Source organism: Penicillium atrosanguineum (assembly GCF_028827265.1).
Source record: "Penicillium atrosanguineum strain IBT 20685 chromosome Unknown utg000003l_segment0_segment0, whole genome shotgun sequence".
NCBI classification, from domain to species: domain Eukaryota; kingdom Fungi; phylum Ascomycota; class Eurotiomycetes; order Eurotiales; family Aspergillaceae; genus Penicillium; species Penicillium atrosanguineum.
In genome coordinates, this window is record NW_026623135.1 from 4737228 (window position 1) to 4753694 (window position 16467).

The 16467-nt window shown below is 50.3% G+C and overlaps 5 protein-coding genes across 5 annotated transcripts; 4 read left to right on the forward strand and 1 right to left on the reverse strand.

Annotated features, from left to right (window-relative positions):
- Nucleotides 1–86: 86 nt before the first annotated feature.
- On the forward strand, nt 87–1022 carry N7443_005226 (uncharacterized protein; the record flags this gene model as incomplete). Its single annotated transcript, XM_056885282.1, has 3 exons — nt 87–488; nt 546–753; nt 814–1022. The coding sequence occupies 3 exons, from the start codon at nt 87–89 to the stop codon at nt 1020–1022; spliced, it is 819 nt and encodes a 272-aa protein (XP_056743560.1).
- Nucleotides 1023–4218: 3196 nt separating this feature from the next.
- On the forward strand, nt 4219–5619 carry N7443_005227 (class I SAM-dependent methyltransferase; the record flags this gene model as incomplete). The annotated part of the gene is made up of 7 exons (XM_056885283.1): nt 4219–4338; nt 4391–4552; nt 4610–4804; nt 4863–4984; nt 5075–5313; nt 5363–5540; nt 5589–5619. Coding segments are annotated over 7 exons (1047 nt in total), but the record flags the coding sequence as incomplete, so codon positions are not given.
- A 1795-nt stretch (nt 5620–7414) lies between these two features.
- N7443_005228 (KRR1 small subunit processome component) lies at nt 7415–8566 on the forward strand (the record flags this gene model as incomplete). Its single annotated transcript, XM_056885284.1, has 1 exon — nt 7415–8566. One exon carries the CDS (start codon nt 7415–7417, stop codon nt 8564–8566), a length of 1152 nt encoding a protein of 383 aa, XP_056743562.1.
- Nucleotides 8567–9784: 1218 nt separating this feature from the next.
- Nucleotides 9785–11401, forward strand: N7443_005229 (uncharacterized protein; the record flags this gene model as incomplete). Its single annotated transcript, XM_056885285.1, has 1 exon — nt 9785–11401. One exon carries the CDS (start codon nt 9785–9787, stop codon nt 11399–11401), a length of 1617 nt encoding a protein of 538 aa, XP_056743563.1.
- A 1227-nt stretch (nt 11402–12628) lies between these two features.
- N7443_005230 (cytochrome and DOMON domain-containing protein) lies at nt 12629–13777 on the reverse strand (the record flags this gene model as incomplete). Its single annotated transcript, XM_056885286.1, has 1 exon — nt 12629–13777. The coding sequence occupies one exon, from the start codon at nt 13775–13777 to the stop codon at nt 12629–12631; it is 1149 nt and encodes a 382-aa protein (XP_056743564.1).
- Between the last annotated feature and the right edge of the window lie 2690 nt (nt 13778–16467).

Genomic DNA, 16467 nt, shown 5'->3' on the forward strand with positions numbered 1-16467 from the left:
GCATGTCCAAAAGTCAGAACTTCGCTCTCCGCCCCCGGCTTGTGAATAACCCCAACTCTCTTCCCACCTCCCACTTGAAGATTAAAATGGCCGACACATTCACACATGCACTCAGCAGAGTGCGCCTCGACAGGTTAACACTCGCTCTCAGCACCGCCGCCGTGCTCGGCACCGCGCTCGTCCTACCATCCGTCTACCGCGACTACCGCACCTTCCGGAATTACGGACCAGGCGGTCTCCCAAACAATGTCATCGGCTGGCTGACCTGCCGCGCGCTCTTCCAGCCCTTCAAGGGCGAGATGTTTAGCACGGAGGAGTACGTCAGGCGCGTGGAAGCGGCGGAGGGACATGGGAAGGGCGATGAGGGGTTCTTGGAACTGTCGCCGGAACAGCTTGCGTCGCGCAGTGTGACGGATCGGCCTGTTGTAGGACCTCACGTCGTGCCGCAGCGGCAGTTGACGCAGATACCCGATGAGGACGTGATGGAAGTGAGTGGCATACCGTGGGGATGCGTGATTATGTGCCATGTGCTAATTCAAGGGTAGAAACTTCGCTCGGCCTTTTCCGCGTTCGGGTATCGCAATCACCATCTTGTCAAAGTGGAGTACTCGAATCTGGAACGACATTCGGATGCACTTTTCTTGGCGGATCATTTGCCTGCGACAGATCTCGCGCAGACGATGCAAGGTGAGATTGTGCATATTCATTCGGGTTATGATCATTCCATACACGTGGTGTGTTCACCAGCGGATTGTAAGTTATCTCTTTTCAATGATCTCACGCTTCATCATGACCTCGACTCACACGGTACAGGCAAGAAAATCCTTGATGCAGGCTGGGGCCAGCGACACGGGTTCTCAGGTACTTCAGCTATGACATACTTGAGTCTGGGAACGCTGCCCGATCTCCCTCTAGAGTATATTCTGATCTACGCGCCTCGGACAGAGGCTGATATTAAGACAATAATGGATATTATTGCAGCCGGCGTGAAGTTCATGACGGGACGCGAAGATACACGGTGATTTGGAGAACGCGGGATATTTGGCATCGGCGAGGTGCGATGGTGGTTTCCTTTTGACTCTGGTGGACTTTGTACAGCGTATTGGGTTCTCGTCTAGCATTTATTTATACCCCACTCCATGAATTTGATGACGTGATTTGCAGAGATGAGATTTATCCCATGAGGATCGATGAGCATATAGATATGTATGGCTATGCATTCTGCCGAGGTGCAGAAGCAGGCCGAAGGTGGCCTACTCGAAACGGAGCTAACAGTCCACACATGTGCACCAGGGCAATCACGAGACTCGAGCTAGTTCTCTCGGGCTGGAGGCAAGGTAGTCCGACATATAAGCCGTTAGGCAATTTTCACAGTTCATCAGCCTAGCATGTGTGAAGGGATGACCAGATTCCCGTCACAGATCATAGACAAGACAATATCGAGAGGAGCAGAATCTGGACACACCATCCCCCAGTTGGGTAATCATATCCCTACTTCCTTAGTAAAAGAAATGGCAGCTAACTTATTGTAACCCCCGAACACTCCGAGGCTAGACCCATACAATCCGATTGTAATACGACATGACCCAGACAAAGTGGAGTCAAATCTAATAGTGAGGTCAAGGCAGGATCACACCAATCCTAGGGCCTCTTCACCCACTCGCTAACCTAGGAAGGTGGGCAAGGAGGGGGGGCATGAACCCGAGAGAGCGGCACGCTAAGCAATAATTCTTCTAGTAAGTTTAGTCGCCCGGAGTCCAGTCTAAGTGGCAGAGGTAGAAATAATAACGGGAAAAAGAAAGGTAGAGAGGTGGGTTCTCCGAAACCGGTGTGCTGGATGGGTTGGACGGATCGTCCCCTCTTCCCGCTTGCTCGAACCTCGTTGTCGGGACCAGAATGAAATCGTGTTAGCTTAGATCGTCCGCGGAGAAGAAATCGAGATTTTATTTACGACTGCTTCGGAGAGACCTTGGAATTTGGATATCGTCCGTACTGTTTCCCGGTTACCCCTTTAAAGAGCGAGAAGTACCCGTACCCGTGCCCGTGTCCCCTGTTTACCTCCCCCACCAGGTTCGGAGTATGTGCTGTCAGCCCCGAACTCTGTCTCTTCCCGAGGTGAACCATGGCGCTGGGTTGCAGCCAACGGCCTCCCCGGGTACTGCCACCCCTGTTAGTCCCGACACACTGGGCCCCCCGAATATGGACGAGACCATAAACTGTAGCATCGAGTTTTAGAATCAAAGTAACTAGTGAGGAAGTTACCGTGAGCCTAAGAGCCAGGGCCTCTGAACGAAACCCACAATCACCATCCCGGGGCATCCACTTCTGTAAAGTCAACACCCCCCCGGGGGGGGGAGGTGTTACGTCGCAATGGACCCGGAACCTTGGAGTTGCTCCGTACACTTGGAGACATAAGCGCCTTCATTCCTACGTTGTGTCAGGTCGGCCAAGCGCAAATTTCGCGAGTGTCGTGGATTCCCGAAGAACTGGGTGGACTCCCCAGAAATCCACAGCGTGGACTCCACGACGTGTTCAGAAAATATATGGCAACATTTTCCGGTCTTTGAGATGCTCCAGCTCCGCCAGCCCATCGCAGGTCGATTGCGGGATTTCTGTCGTACCTGAGTCGCAGAGATCTCAGAGGGTGTCATCTCTGTTGCAAATCTCGAATCTCGAATCTGCATAGTTAGTTGTCCGTCGACTCGGCCAACGTCCTAAAGCACATCTGGCCGAGGACAAGCGGTGAGGGAAATGAATGAATCCACCGAGGGAACGGAGTCCAACGAGAATGTTGCTGATCCTGACCGTCTAACCCCACTCCGGTTGGAGTTGTGTCTGGGAGACCCAGCTGAGCAAGCCACTGGGCGCACTGCATGCACATTGGCCCGCTGGGAACGGGACCTCCGACTCTTTTGGCAAACCCGCCACCGATTCAATTGCTGGATTGTTGGTTTAACTGACAGCGGGTGATGACGAAGACGAAGATATGGGGTTCGCAGCACGGGCTTCCCTCCTGCGTCGCAATGCAGGGATAAGCTATCCTTTTTGTCATAAATGTCCATGGATCCACGTTTCATTGTAGTCACTGGTTTCTGACATTCGGTGTCTTCTCTCATCTTGGTCATCTTGGTCATCTTTTTAATTTCATTGGCCTGTGTTGCGCGCCATACTCGTAGGAATGAAGGAGGCACAAGCCAGCGTAAAGCAGCATAGAGCAGCACAGTTCGGTCCATTTTGTGGGTTTTGGGCAAACTCGCGCCTCAGCCGCTGGACGTCATCAGACCGGTTATAGCCACAGTTCATGCTGACGGGGCCGGGAGACGTGCAGGTAAGAAAAACGACTGGGTTGCGCCCTGATCCACTCCGTCGGGCGCGCTCTTGGACCTTCGAGGCCGAAAGTAGGTCATATGCGGGCGAACTGTGCATAGGCTGACGGCCCTGCTAGCTAGTCTCAAGGTTTGTTAGCTTGGCTTTGAACAGAATGGAGCCAAGTCTATCCTGATACTTGGGGCCTCTGTTCGTGAACCACTCGGTTACTCAACCGACCCGCCCTTTTTTTCTCTGCCTTGGCTCCATGGATCCAACCCCTTGAGAGTAGCACTTTCTTCACGTCCCAATCGAGTAGTAGTTCACGCCGGTCAGGGAGGTGAAGAACCCTTGGAAGATCTCCAGGAACCACAGGCAACCGTTTCGGTGGCTGCGTTGATCGTATTCCACAGTCTGGTCGCCGTCGCCCATTCAAGACGGCTTGCCATTCGAAAGACCAAAACTCGGTAGTTTGCAATATTTCCTGCACTTGAAACGAGGCAACTGGAATCAGAATCGGCGCGTTTGGGCTCGTGCTCTCATTCGTACCATTTAGTACGTATCTTGTATGACTGGGGGCCCCTCACACACGTCCTTGACAGGCGCCTACGACGTGAATGATCCTCGAGCCGCCATTCACCGAGGCCGTTGCCGCCGACTTTTCCCAGGCGGCACACGATCGCGTCAAACTCACGGCGCTTGAATTTCATCTTCCCCTCCGATACTATAGTCAGATGCTTCCCCTTGATCCGAAGAATTCAGCCCCGCCATTAAAACTCTGGCTAAGCATTCTCAATATACCATATCACCCTTCAACGTTGGAAAGAATCGATCCCAGGCTATAATGACGTACTGCGCTGCCTTTGCTCTCTTCCCCTGGCATCTTGAAGACTAACCATTTGGTCTTGAAGGAGCCCAGATTCACAAACGGAAGAATTGCCCGGTGAACTTTTCGTTACCATCACGGTCCAGGGCCGCGAGTACCAGAAGTATTCAATCGACAACCGGATATATTTCGGACCAGTAGACGATGTGAGGCAGGCAGTCTCTTTCTCGTCTCTTTTGTCACTGACATATGGTGTAGGAGGAAGCCCAACGTCTTGATCAGCAGCAGCTAGTCTTCCATCGCATTTTCGACCACCGACTGATCTTTCCGCCCATCCGGCATCTGCGAAGGGTACTGGACTGTGGCCATGGCTCTGCACGCTGGGCTGTAGAAGTTGCCGAGCAGCACCCAGATTGTCAGGTGAGACCCCATCCTAGGCTCTTCACTCGAATCATCTCACACTCTTGTTTGTCATAGGTCATTGGCGTAGACATTGCCCCGCACATGAACCCAGACGATGTGCCCGAAAATCTGTGGCTTCAGGTGAGGAATGTTCTTATTCTCGTTCTTTCGATATTTTCGTCCAAGAAGACACGAGTCGAGGGTGGTCATGTTCACCACGGTGCCACTCGACTCTTAAGAGTCACCCACCCATCACCACTCATCAACATGGTTTCTAATTTGATTCGCAGTGTAGCCGGATGACGGTCGCTAACATGAAGCTGAATAGGTCGATGATTTGAACCGGCCATTCACATTCCCTGCGAACCACTTCGACCTTGTCCACTCTCGACTCGTTGCGACCGGCATTGATCGTAGCCGATGGCCAGCCTACATTAACGACATTGTCAGGTGCGAACCCTCCCAACAGGCTGAAGGGCTGCCTCCAGTTTCAGAGACCGTCTCTGACTCCTTCCGATACTAATGGCCGGAATCTTCAAGAGTGTTGAAACCAGGAGGATGGGTTCAGATGATCGAAATTTACTTCAACGCACAGTCTGACAACGGCTCGCTCACGGATGACCATGCCTTGAGGAGATGGAGTACTCAGTACATGCGGGCATTGGAAGACAGAAAGGACTTGCGAGTAGCATCGAAGCTGCGGAATCATTTCCTGAATTCGGGGTTGGTGGAGGTCGATAGCAAGATGATTCAACTGCCTCTGTCGGCATGGTCAAACGGTCAGTGGTTATTGCTATTGACATGAGGCGCAGTCTGACTGTTACCTAGACCCCCGAATGCGAGCCATTGGGCGGTCCAACAGTGACAACATCGAGGAACTCCTTCAATCCTTAGCGCTATACCCTCTCACACAACGGTTGCACATGTCGGCGCAGAGCTTTGATTTGCTGGTGGAACAAGCGCAGAGCGAGGCAAGAGATCTTACCCTCAAAGCATATTTCCCATTGTGAGTATGACCCACAAGCATCAACGACAGTCATTCTGACGCGGACAGATACGTTTGCATCGGGCGAAAGCGGGCATGAAGAGGCAAGGAGGCCTCTAGTAACCACCTCTACAGCCGTCACGGGTATGGGTAGGCATCGTGAGCCATGATCCGGCCTGATTGTGTCGCGTACTTTCGACAGCACGTTGTCTCTTCACGGTATTTCAACTCGGTTTCAGTAGATTCGCAATTGCATTTGCACCTGCGTTATTCATGTTGAATTAGCCACGGTTAGTGAAACCAGTTTTCTTGAACCCATCTGTACCTCGTGAACCATCTGTACTTAGTGCTCTCCAATGAGACACGATCTGCTCAGATCGCTGCGGGAAGGCTGACTGGCTGGCATGGTCGCACAAGGCGGTATTGAGCAGGCCGAACGGGCCATGTCTTGTAGTACTCTGGCTTGGTACGCCGTGTCTGGCTTGGAAGGCAAGGTCCCTCCGATCATTGCGGGTTATGGCTCGGAATCGGAGGATCGGAGGATCGAGCAGATCTGGAGGCTGCACTAAGCGTCGCCACCACACTTATAGCGGAGCCCAATCCCCTGATTGACACGATTGCGAAGATGAGGCTCTGGGTCAATTGAGTTGAGAGAACAAGCTCAGGGGGCTCGGACCCGACCTGGCGGGAAGGGACGGGGGAACGTTGAGGCGTTTCGCGCCTTTGGGCCGCCAAACATGGGGTGCGCTATGAGTTGGGGTTGGGTTTGTCTGAGTGTGCTCATGCTTCAGGCTCATGTCACACTTGCAGCAATGTCCGGAGAAGTCTTTGAATCGCGATCTCTGTGGATCGTAGATCTCTGTTTACCTACACTCGATGAATCCCTGGATACCAACTGCCCGAAAGCTTATCCTGAACGCCTGAACACACCGGTTCATTTACCGGGCTATGGGTATTCGCTGCTTCAGAATACCCCTGTCGGAGCATGGACCAGTGTCGAGAGCAGTTCATGGACAACAATAGTAGAGATCACGAGCGTGGGCCTACAGGCCCATGGGTGGATGACGCGAATGTCGTTGGCATTGCCTTAGCTTAGGGGAGACTCCGTTGCGGCGCCGGGAGTTCGACCTCACTACAGTTCATCCTGGAATGCTCTCAGACCTTGACTTGCCCGCATCGCTATTTGAATATTTGATCATCAAATACATCGCCCAGGTTGTTCAACGCATCTCTTAAACGAGCTTTGTGAGGTATCGTGAGCACAGACTCTACCCGAGACCATCACCGATGCGATCGATCTTCCTCCCGGGGTCGCAAAGGGTTATCAGAGCCAAGTCGCACGGTAATAAACGGCTAGGGAACCCCTTAGAAGATTGTAAGGTTGATTATCAAGCTAAGTCTCGAGTTTCCTAATCTTTGCCGCCCCAAGTTGAGCTTGATGGCCATTATCAGCTTCCTCAATACAGATGTGGTGCCCAAACCCCTGCGCAAGCAGTCATAACTACCAGCCAGGGCATACTGACGTAGAAGGAACAACGTGTCTAGAGACGACATGCTGAGGACGAAGTCCAGAAGGACCGAGAGAATAGAGTTTGCACCTTGAATCAGGGTAAACATGCGGGAATGTGTCAGAAGCCATTGGGAAGCCAAGACAAAATATACTGCCCATATCATTTCAGCAACACACGGACGACTAAAACCAGAGCCAAAATATACATTCCCATCATATATTTAGAGTAAAAAGACGCAATTCAAATGTCCGATCTAGATCATTGGTCGCCTGATAAACAAGGCACATATATGCCCCAATCGGGTAAAGCGGCGGGGAGAAAAAAAAGTTGGAGCGCGGATTTTCAGAGCTGCGGACCATCACAGTTTGCGCCCATACCGCAACCATGCCTTCCAATAACAACAAAGAAAAGCCGTGGGATACGGATGATATCGATAAGTGGAAGGTAACACAAACCCACAATCATCCCCTTCTAAAGCCATTGCCCCAACTAACAGTCCAACGCTTTCAGATCGAAGAATTCAAGCCCGAAGACAATGCCTCCGGAAACTTCGCAGAGGAGTCCTCTTTCATGACTCTCTTCCCCAAATACCGCGAACAATACCTGAAGGAAGCATGGCCCGTCATTACCAAGTCCCTGGAGAAGCAGGGCATCGCCTGTACACTCGACTTGGTCGAGGGTAGCATGACCGTCAAGACAACCCGCAAGACCTACGACCCGGCTGCGATTCTCAAGGCGCGTGATCTCATCAAGCTCCTTTCCCGAAGTGTTCCCGTCACCCAGGCCCTGAAAATCCTCGACGATGGCGTGGCTTGCGACGTGATCAAGATTCGCAACCAAGTCCGGAACAAAGAGCGCTTCGTCAAGCGTCGCCAGCGTATCCTCGGCCCCAACGGCTCTACCCTCAAAGCGTTGGAACTCTTGACGAGTACATATATCATGGTCCAGGGTAACACGGTGGCGGTGATGGGTCCGTTCAAGGGTCTGAAGGAGGTGCGACGAATCATCGACGACTGCATGGCCAATATTCATCCTATCTACCATATCAAGGAGTTGATGATCAAGCGTGAGCTAGCCAAGGACCCCACGCTTGCCGACGAGTCGTGGGACCGCTTCCTGCCTAACTTCAAGAAGCGCACCCTGTCCAAGCGCCACATGCCCTTCAAGGTCACCGACAAGACGAAGAAGGTGTACACGCCGTTCCCTCCCGCCCCCGAGAAGAGCAAGGTGGATCGGCAGATCGAGTCTGGAGAGTACTTCCTGTCCAAGGAGGCCAAGGATCGTGCTCAGAAGGAGGAGGTCATGGAGCGCCAGCGCGTCAAGCGCGAGGAGAAGATGAAGGAGCGCGAGAAGGATTTCATTGCCCCCGAGGAGGATGGACCCGTGAAGAAGGAGAAGAAAGACAAGAAGGAAAAGAAGGAAAAGAGCAAGCGAAAGCGCGAGGCGGAGGCCGAGGCCGGTGGGGACGATGCCGACCGCAAAGAGAAGAAGAAGAAGAAGAAAAGCAAGTCCAAGGACGCGTCCGACGACGAGTGATATCCTTGTCTTTGGTTTTGAACTTTGGCGCTTGTGGCAGTGCATGGGTTTGGCGTTTCCCTCGTTTCTTCTTGACTCTTTACAGTGTCTATGGCCTGTATGTAAAATGACCAATATCATGTTATTTTTTGAACGATGATCCATTAAGAATAGATTCCATTTTTACGAGAAAACATAGAAGAACCACATCTGCGAGATACCGAGAGCAAAGTCCGGAGCTTGCCCATCCCATTGCCTTAATGAATCCAATCAGTAGCTCGAGGCTCGAGAACTGCCTATGGACTCTCTTGCTTTTAACGACAAGGATACGCGAGAGCAGGCGCAGAAGCTGCTATTTCAAGGTGAAATTGCCGCGGATTCCCTAGGTTATTTGTAATTTCGGTGAGGATACGGGACTTGCTAGACTTTTACATGACCGGTATCACGCTCAGTCGGTTGTCAGCATGAAGATGTCTACGGCAGTCATAAACAATGGGTTCATGGCCCTTGTCAGTTGATCGTCCCTGGTTCCGCCCATTTATAAGTTGCTTAAACGAACCAGGAATACAAGAAACATGATCTAAATAGGTAGCTGTGATTTAGCTCCCCGGGCGTGGTCGAGGATATTGAATTTGTCACCTTGGAAACGGACGATAGGGAGGTCTAGAAACCCTACCGCCGGATCCTGAATATAACATAAGCGGATCCAAATAGGCGTCTGCCACTGATCACACCGGATCCCTCGAAAGCTATCCAGAAGGATACCCTGTGAAAGGAACCAAAAGAGCTCTAGAAAGAGCTCTAGAGAGATATTAAGAGATAGGTTGACAAAGACCCTTTTATGTTGTCTTCTTGGGAGGACTGTGGCCACTGCCATAGCTGAGATCAGAGATAGATTCCAGTTGGTGGCGATGTTGTTCAAGGGAGAAATCCCAAGCAGAGTCGCCCCGACATGGGAAACAGGTCAGTCATCCCTTCCCGAGTTGCATTCAGGCCTCCACTAAGTACCAGCAGAACGGTTGCCTAGACAGGCTTAAAAGGGCGTCTATACTTGATTTGGAGAATTGATTTAGGCTTCATGGCGTTGATACTTCGGCGCCGAGATGGGACTTCGGCGCCGAAACAACAATTATTGTGTTTTCTCACCACCATTCAAGCTATAAAAGCCTCGCCATAGACTTCAGACGTATCCTACTCATCAAGAAATTCCTCCTCGCTTTTATATTATCATTCTATAAAATGGCATTTACCACCCACCAACCTGTCATAGTGGTCGGCGCCAGTCTGGTCGGACTTTCCGCAGCTCTATGTCTAGCCTCTCACGAGGTGCAGACCATCGTGCTCGAGAAGCACTCGGGCATTTCGAAGCATCCTCGAGCAATCGGTTTCACTGCACGAACAATGGAAATCTATCATTCCCTCGGTATCGAAAATGAAGACCCGGCACCAGAAGACTTCAAACTCGAGCGAGCCCACGTCGAAAGCATCACAGGCAAATGGTTCGACAGTTCCTCTTGGTCCGATACAGAGAGAAATCTCAAGCCAGAAGCCCCAAAAGAGCATCTTCAGAAAGAAAACACTCCCAAGAAAGAGTATTCTGCTGTTCGGGGGTCCGCCATCCCACAGGATAAACTGGAGCCAATTCTCGAATCATTGGCCCTCGAGCGTGGCGCAGACATTCGTCGTCAACAGAAAGTCATCCACGTGGAACAAGATCAAGACGGAGTCACAGTTACAACAGAGTCTCATGGTCGGCAGCAAACCATCCGAGGCTCCTACCTCATCGCCGCCGATGGCAATCGCAGTACCATTCGTGAGCTGCTTCAGATCCCTCGACACGGCCGCGGATTTATGCAGAATCTTCACAGCATTCTTTTCCGTGCACCTCTCGCCCAATGGACGAAAGGATACGTTCAATTCGACATAGACCAGCCCGATCTTAAAGCGTTCCTTGCTTCCTACAGTGACGGACGCTGGGCCCTTATGTCCAAAGATGGCATTGAGCGGGGAGAGCCAGCTCTACGTGCTGCTATCTATGAAGCTGTTGGTAGATCGGACTTTCCCATAGAGATCATCACGACCGGTCAGTGGGAGTTGACTGCTCTTGTGGCGGAAACCTTCCGTTCTGGACGGGTCTTTCTCGCTGGTGACGCGGCGCATACCCTACCTCCCAATCGTGGTGGATATGGAGCAAACACAGGTATTCATGATGTGCATAACTTGGCATGGAAGCTTGCTGCCGTTCTCTCTGGGGTGTCTTCGTCGGACCTTCTCGATACATATGATGCCGAGCGTCGTCCGGTGGCTCTTCTTCGACATGATCAAATCTTTGTACGCGCTGATTATAAGGTGCATTTAGACACGGCCACCCCAGTTGGTGAGAAAATTGATGATGATGCCATGGAGTTTGGTCAACTTTACCTGTCAAAAGGAATTGATGGAGCTGATGGAAGTCTGCCGAGGGCGATGAAACCTGATGAGTGGCATGGCCAGCCGGGTACACATTTGCCACATTTGTGGACTTTCAGAAAGGAAGAAAGGGTCCCTATTCTTGATGTTGTTGGTCAAGACAACTGGACCTTGATTTCTGAGATCAACGAGTGGAGTGATATTGCTTCACGGGTGAACGAAAAGTCGCCCCTTCCGCTCATCTCGATTCATATCGGTCGCGATGTGCAGCTTTCTCAGCTGGACGAGTTCCAGATAGCTTTCGGTGTTACTAAGACCGGTGCCACTCTTATTCGTCCAGATGGGTACATTGCATGGAAGGCAAATGAGTTACCAGCTAATGCAGACGAGGTTCTGAATAATATCTTGGATAGGGTTGCATTCAGGATTGCTGCCTCTGCCCATTAGGAGGCGTAGCTATGATCTTTTTTGTTATGTATCTGTTCACCGGAGTTCTTCTTTACAACGTGACACCTTTTGCCGCAGCTGATAGAATAGACCTGCTTATTGAGTGTTTGGGCCTATTAAAGGTTTTTCTTCTATCTCCTGCCTTCTCTAAGGCGATTATAGCATCGGCTGATATCGATAGAAAGTGGTCAATTCAAAATTACAATATAAGATTTCAGTCACGTAAAATACTTTAATAGGGAAAGCAAAATCTATGGCTATAATTCTACAAAGAACACTGAAAGGTCAAGGTGCCACATCCTGGGCCAACGCATCTTCACTCAAAAAGACAGTCATATTGATCAAGAGCATCCTGAAGTATCAAAGGTTTCAATGTGCGGACATCATGATTTTGACTCCTTATACTGATCAGCAGGCCATGTACCTCGCTGCTCTGGATAGTGAGGAGCGAGTATGGGAAGCTCAGTTCCGAGGCATGAATGACCAAACCTTGAAGCTGAGCCTTAATGGTGTCCGCGTGAAGACTATTGGTAGTTGCCAGGGATAAGTGGCCGAAATAGTGACCTTCGGCCTCGTCCGTACCTCCGGCTGGGGATTCCTCACAGACAAGCACCGTCTGTGTACCGCGTTTACCCGAGCACTGAGTGGCCTGTACGTCATGTTCAATGGGAAAGAAGCCCTCCGGTTGTCTCCAGCAGAACGACCCTTCTTTCCCGGGCAACTCAAGATTTTAATCCCCTTGTTTCGACCAAACAATCTAGAGTCCATCAATATGACAATCTTACGTCGTAGCCCCTCTCGTACGGTGTTGATCATAGACTGCGGCTGAACATTGCGACGACGGGCAGTACCGATGGTGATCAGATGCAGCGGTAGTGACTAGAACAGAAATGTTGAGAAATACTGTAAACTTCTCGGATGGAGGTTAACGTACAGGTACTCCAGCCTGACCAAGGTGATAATTTGAATGCTCTTGAAAAGCGGCCATACCCGGTCTTCCGAAGTGTGTTTAAAGAGATTTTTGAATTAGATATTGGAAAGGAACAGAAAGACGTCAAAGAACACATCCATGAAATTTGACGGAAAGAAGCTGAGAAGGACAGGAAAAATCCCTTAGATTTCTTTAGATTATTGTCTTGGTCGGGCTGTAATCGCTGCGGGGGGAGCGTAGAGAAAATTTCCTAACTCATACTTTATTGGCAATTAACTACTAGATGGGATGCTTCGCTACTTAACAACACGTCTTCCCCTTCTCACAATTACCACCGTGATGTACACCAGCCCAATCACAGCGGCCACTACGCCGTATGAAATCACCGCGGCGCGAGGAGCATCAGGCATGCCGATGCCTGTCAATTGAAATCCAAGGCCAACATTGATGACTCCAAGAACGATCATCGTTCTCCCAAACCACCGGTGCAAATATGCAAATGGTCCTTTGCCACCCGATTTGCGGAAATGTCGATGTTGCAACCATCCCATCGCTGGCTGAAACATTGTCAAACCGGCGACCACCACGATTCCGATTACCGGATGATGATGGCTCAGTAGTTGAAGATCTTTGGCCATGGAAATCCCTACCCCCATCCCTGCAATAGCCATGGCAAGTGTAAAGAGCTGCAGACTTCCGTGGATGGCCACAGTGCCCGATGGGAAGAGATGCAAGGTCAACGCAAAGCATGGAAACAGCAGAGTAAAAGCAAGTGTCATGAGCACGGCGTGTGCCTTTTTCTTCCGGTCGAGTACCTCATCAATCTGCGGGCCAATATCCATCGCGCTACCCGCTGTTGGACTGGATAAATCCAGGAAAGGGTTTCTAGAACTCGTCCCTGTCGCCTGGTTCAGGTTCACGATCTCTTGACCCACGCTGTCATGCTCGTGAATAATCGCAGACAGGCTGTTGGAATTCAACGGTTTTCCATATTTCACAGCCCAAATCCAGTTGCTCTGAGAATTGTTTGGATCCAGGCGGCCTCCCTGCCATGTGATGCAACTGTCACATCGAAAATTGGCAGTAATGACTCCATCGTGAATTCCAGTGCCGTTCATGGTGCTTATTGCGGCATTCTCGTTGTAAAGAGGCTGTATCTCTCCTTTCCCCAACCTCGGAGAGATTGTTACATTGTTTCCCAAGGTATACACCACGAACATGTTCGCCCCTATCATTGAGGTGCCCTGGCCCAAGGCAAACCACGTCAACTCCTTCGTGGCATTGAGCTGGATATAGATGGGACCGGTCCCCCTGGTCGCTGTATCTTGTGGAACATGGATACTGTAGGTAAGCGTATTGTCTCCGGGAGGCGTGAAGCTTGCAAATTGCGTTGCAGTGACGGAAAGTGCCCAGGTGAGCGAAAGAAGAGTTCTGCGTGCGGTCATCTTAATGGAAACAGATAGTTATACTTCACATCCCCACAAAAGGAGGGGCGAGCACCCATAAATAGTCGGTCGTTGACGGACAGAGACCCGTTACACAGAATGCCCAATTGACACCTGTGTATACAAATCAACTGGGGAAACGAATCCATTGAGCCCAGGGCGTTCCTCGTAGTCACATTCCTCAGTGAGATCGGTGTGACCGACTCCGCCAAACACCTTCTACAATAGGCAGGCTTCGACTACCAAATTCAGTATATCAGATTGATCATCATCGGTTAGGAGGGCCAAGAGATATTTCAGACGCCATTCTGAGCTCTACACCAATCTCACGCTGCGTCTTCAGCGTTACCGATTACTTCTGGAATACTGACCTTCCAAATGTGTAATCCTGCAACGATCCAAACCCCCTTCCCACTTCCTACTTCCAAATATGTAATTCAGTGTGGGCCGATACGAGAACGAGGCTTACTATCGGGACTCCTAGCGCCCGGACCCCGCAAACTAAAGTCTGTTTGAGGCTATTGTATTGACGGCCGTCTGTGGCTATGCTGGGAGCTTATTCTTAGCGCATCGGGATGACATCTCAGCATCCCTTGACTTGATTGGGGAAAAAAGATTACAAATCGAGTATATTGGGGAATTGGTCTATCTAGGCAGCCACTATTATTCTCGATAATCGGATCGCGTCACTCCAGAACAAAATTGGATCAAGGCGCATGGCTAAGCCTCACCAGGCACGAAAACGGGACTTCTTTCACGGCGTGGCACTAAACTTCAGAAATTGAAAAGGTCATCGGAATTGCCAAGCCGGTAGTGGAGTCAACAAGACTTGACGCAGGCCCAACATCCGAATTACATAAAACTAGACTGGACAGCGACGGGCATTGTACTCGCAAGAAGGGAGCGCAAAATTGTTTTTGCTGAGACTGCACTCGTGCATAGATTACCTGAGTCTCGACAAGGAAGTTCATCTATTACTAAAACAGCATTGACGCCCGCTCCGATGGAGCTTGCTTACCTATGTCAGCAAATCCTGTCCGTAAAGGGTCATCCAATGTGATCACCTACCGCAAGGACAGGCCATGCTCAGGGATAATTCGTAGCTAGCGCCCCCAGCCAGACCGGAAGAGACCTACTCAAAGTAGAAGTGCTTTGAGGACCGCTTCACCTCCGTTGGCTTTCAAGGCACGGTTATAGAAAGGGAAACTGGCAACTTTAATCAGCACTACAAAGTTTTAAAATCACCCACAGTGGGAGAGTTCAAATTATCAAGCTCTATTCCAACCCTTTTCTGAGGAGGATTTGGGGTAATTTCCACGGCCAGGTAAGTCAGGCTATAAGTAAACGAGGGATAGAAGGCAAGGTATGCGATCGTTGGCTCTGTTGCATTTTAACATAGATACCGGTTTCGACTCTCGGGAACCAATAACTACCCTCATATTGAAGAATGGACGAGCTGCTTGGTAAAAGTATTATTGATATTAAGGTTCTCCTGCTCGTGCAGATACAAGTATCTTCACCAGTTGCTTTGCGTAGTCTCCTTGTTTTCTTCTTGCACATTTGTGCATATCAGAGGCATACGTTTCAGGTAAACACAATGGACATGAGATAAAATTAATACGAGAAGAGCCTCGGCGGTATTCCCTCTCTGTGTAATATTGTCAGCTCAGGAGTGTGACAGGTCCAGGGATAAGCTTACAACACCGCCGTAGACTTGGGCTGCTTGGTAATGTGGTGTGAATAAGGCGGACTGCCAGCTCCCGGGGAGGCTCAGTACGTCAAAAAGCCATGGGAGTTCCATGCTCCTAATCCGAGCCAAGAAAACCCAGTAGGCTGGTTGTTTTGAAGCCGTATTCTCTCGGAACTCTAAAGGCGCCACTTAAAAAAGAGAATGACCGGCACTCGCAGAACCTGTGGAAAGATCCCTCATACAGACAGTAACCATATTCTCCAACTTTTTCCAAATGTTGTAATTCTATAAACCCTTCGCTTTATGCCGTTATGGCAATCAAGAATTTTCGCTTGAAGCTCCGCATTGCTCTGCTGACTGTTACATGTGCACATACATGTATCTGGAGTAGGATCAGCAATAAAATACAACTGGTTTGAAAGAAAAAGAAAAAGAAAAGGCGGGGGGCGTGACATCTTTCCTCGGACGTAGTTATTCGAAGTCATCCCAAATGATATCTCGAGAAAGAATAGAAAGGGGGCACATAGTTTTGAAGGGATCAAGAAGATATAGAGAACTAACTGATGGAGCAAATTTCAATGCCCCTCTATACTACTGTATCTTCTTGGTCGGGTCATTGTACGGTTTCGTTTCTGTTGGGGTCATGCCCAGGTCTCCAACTTTTAGTGCAATGTATCGGCTAAATGACTGCGAGATAAGGAATTGGCGTCAGGCACAACAGCCCACTTTTTTATTGACCATCAGGTTCAATCTCCAAATGCCAAGATGTTTTGATAGCTGCTGCGAAGTTCCTCGGGATATTTGAGAAAGATCCACTGGGATTCTCCGTGGCTGCGCTCGTAGCATTTGCGTTGCCGATTTTTGGGATCAATGCGAAGAATAAAACTGAACGCTCTCCCGATCCATGCGACGTAGAGCCCCGGTCAATTGGCAAGGCGTTGGATGGCCGGGATTCTTTGTGAGGGGAAGGCAAGCGGGGTATTTCTTATCTATCGCCCTA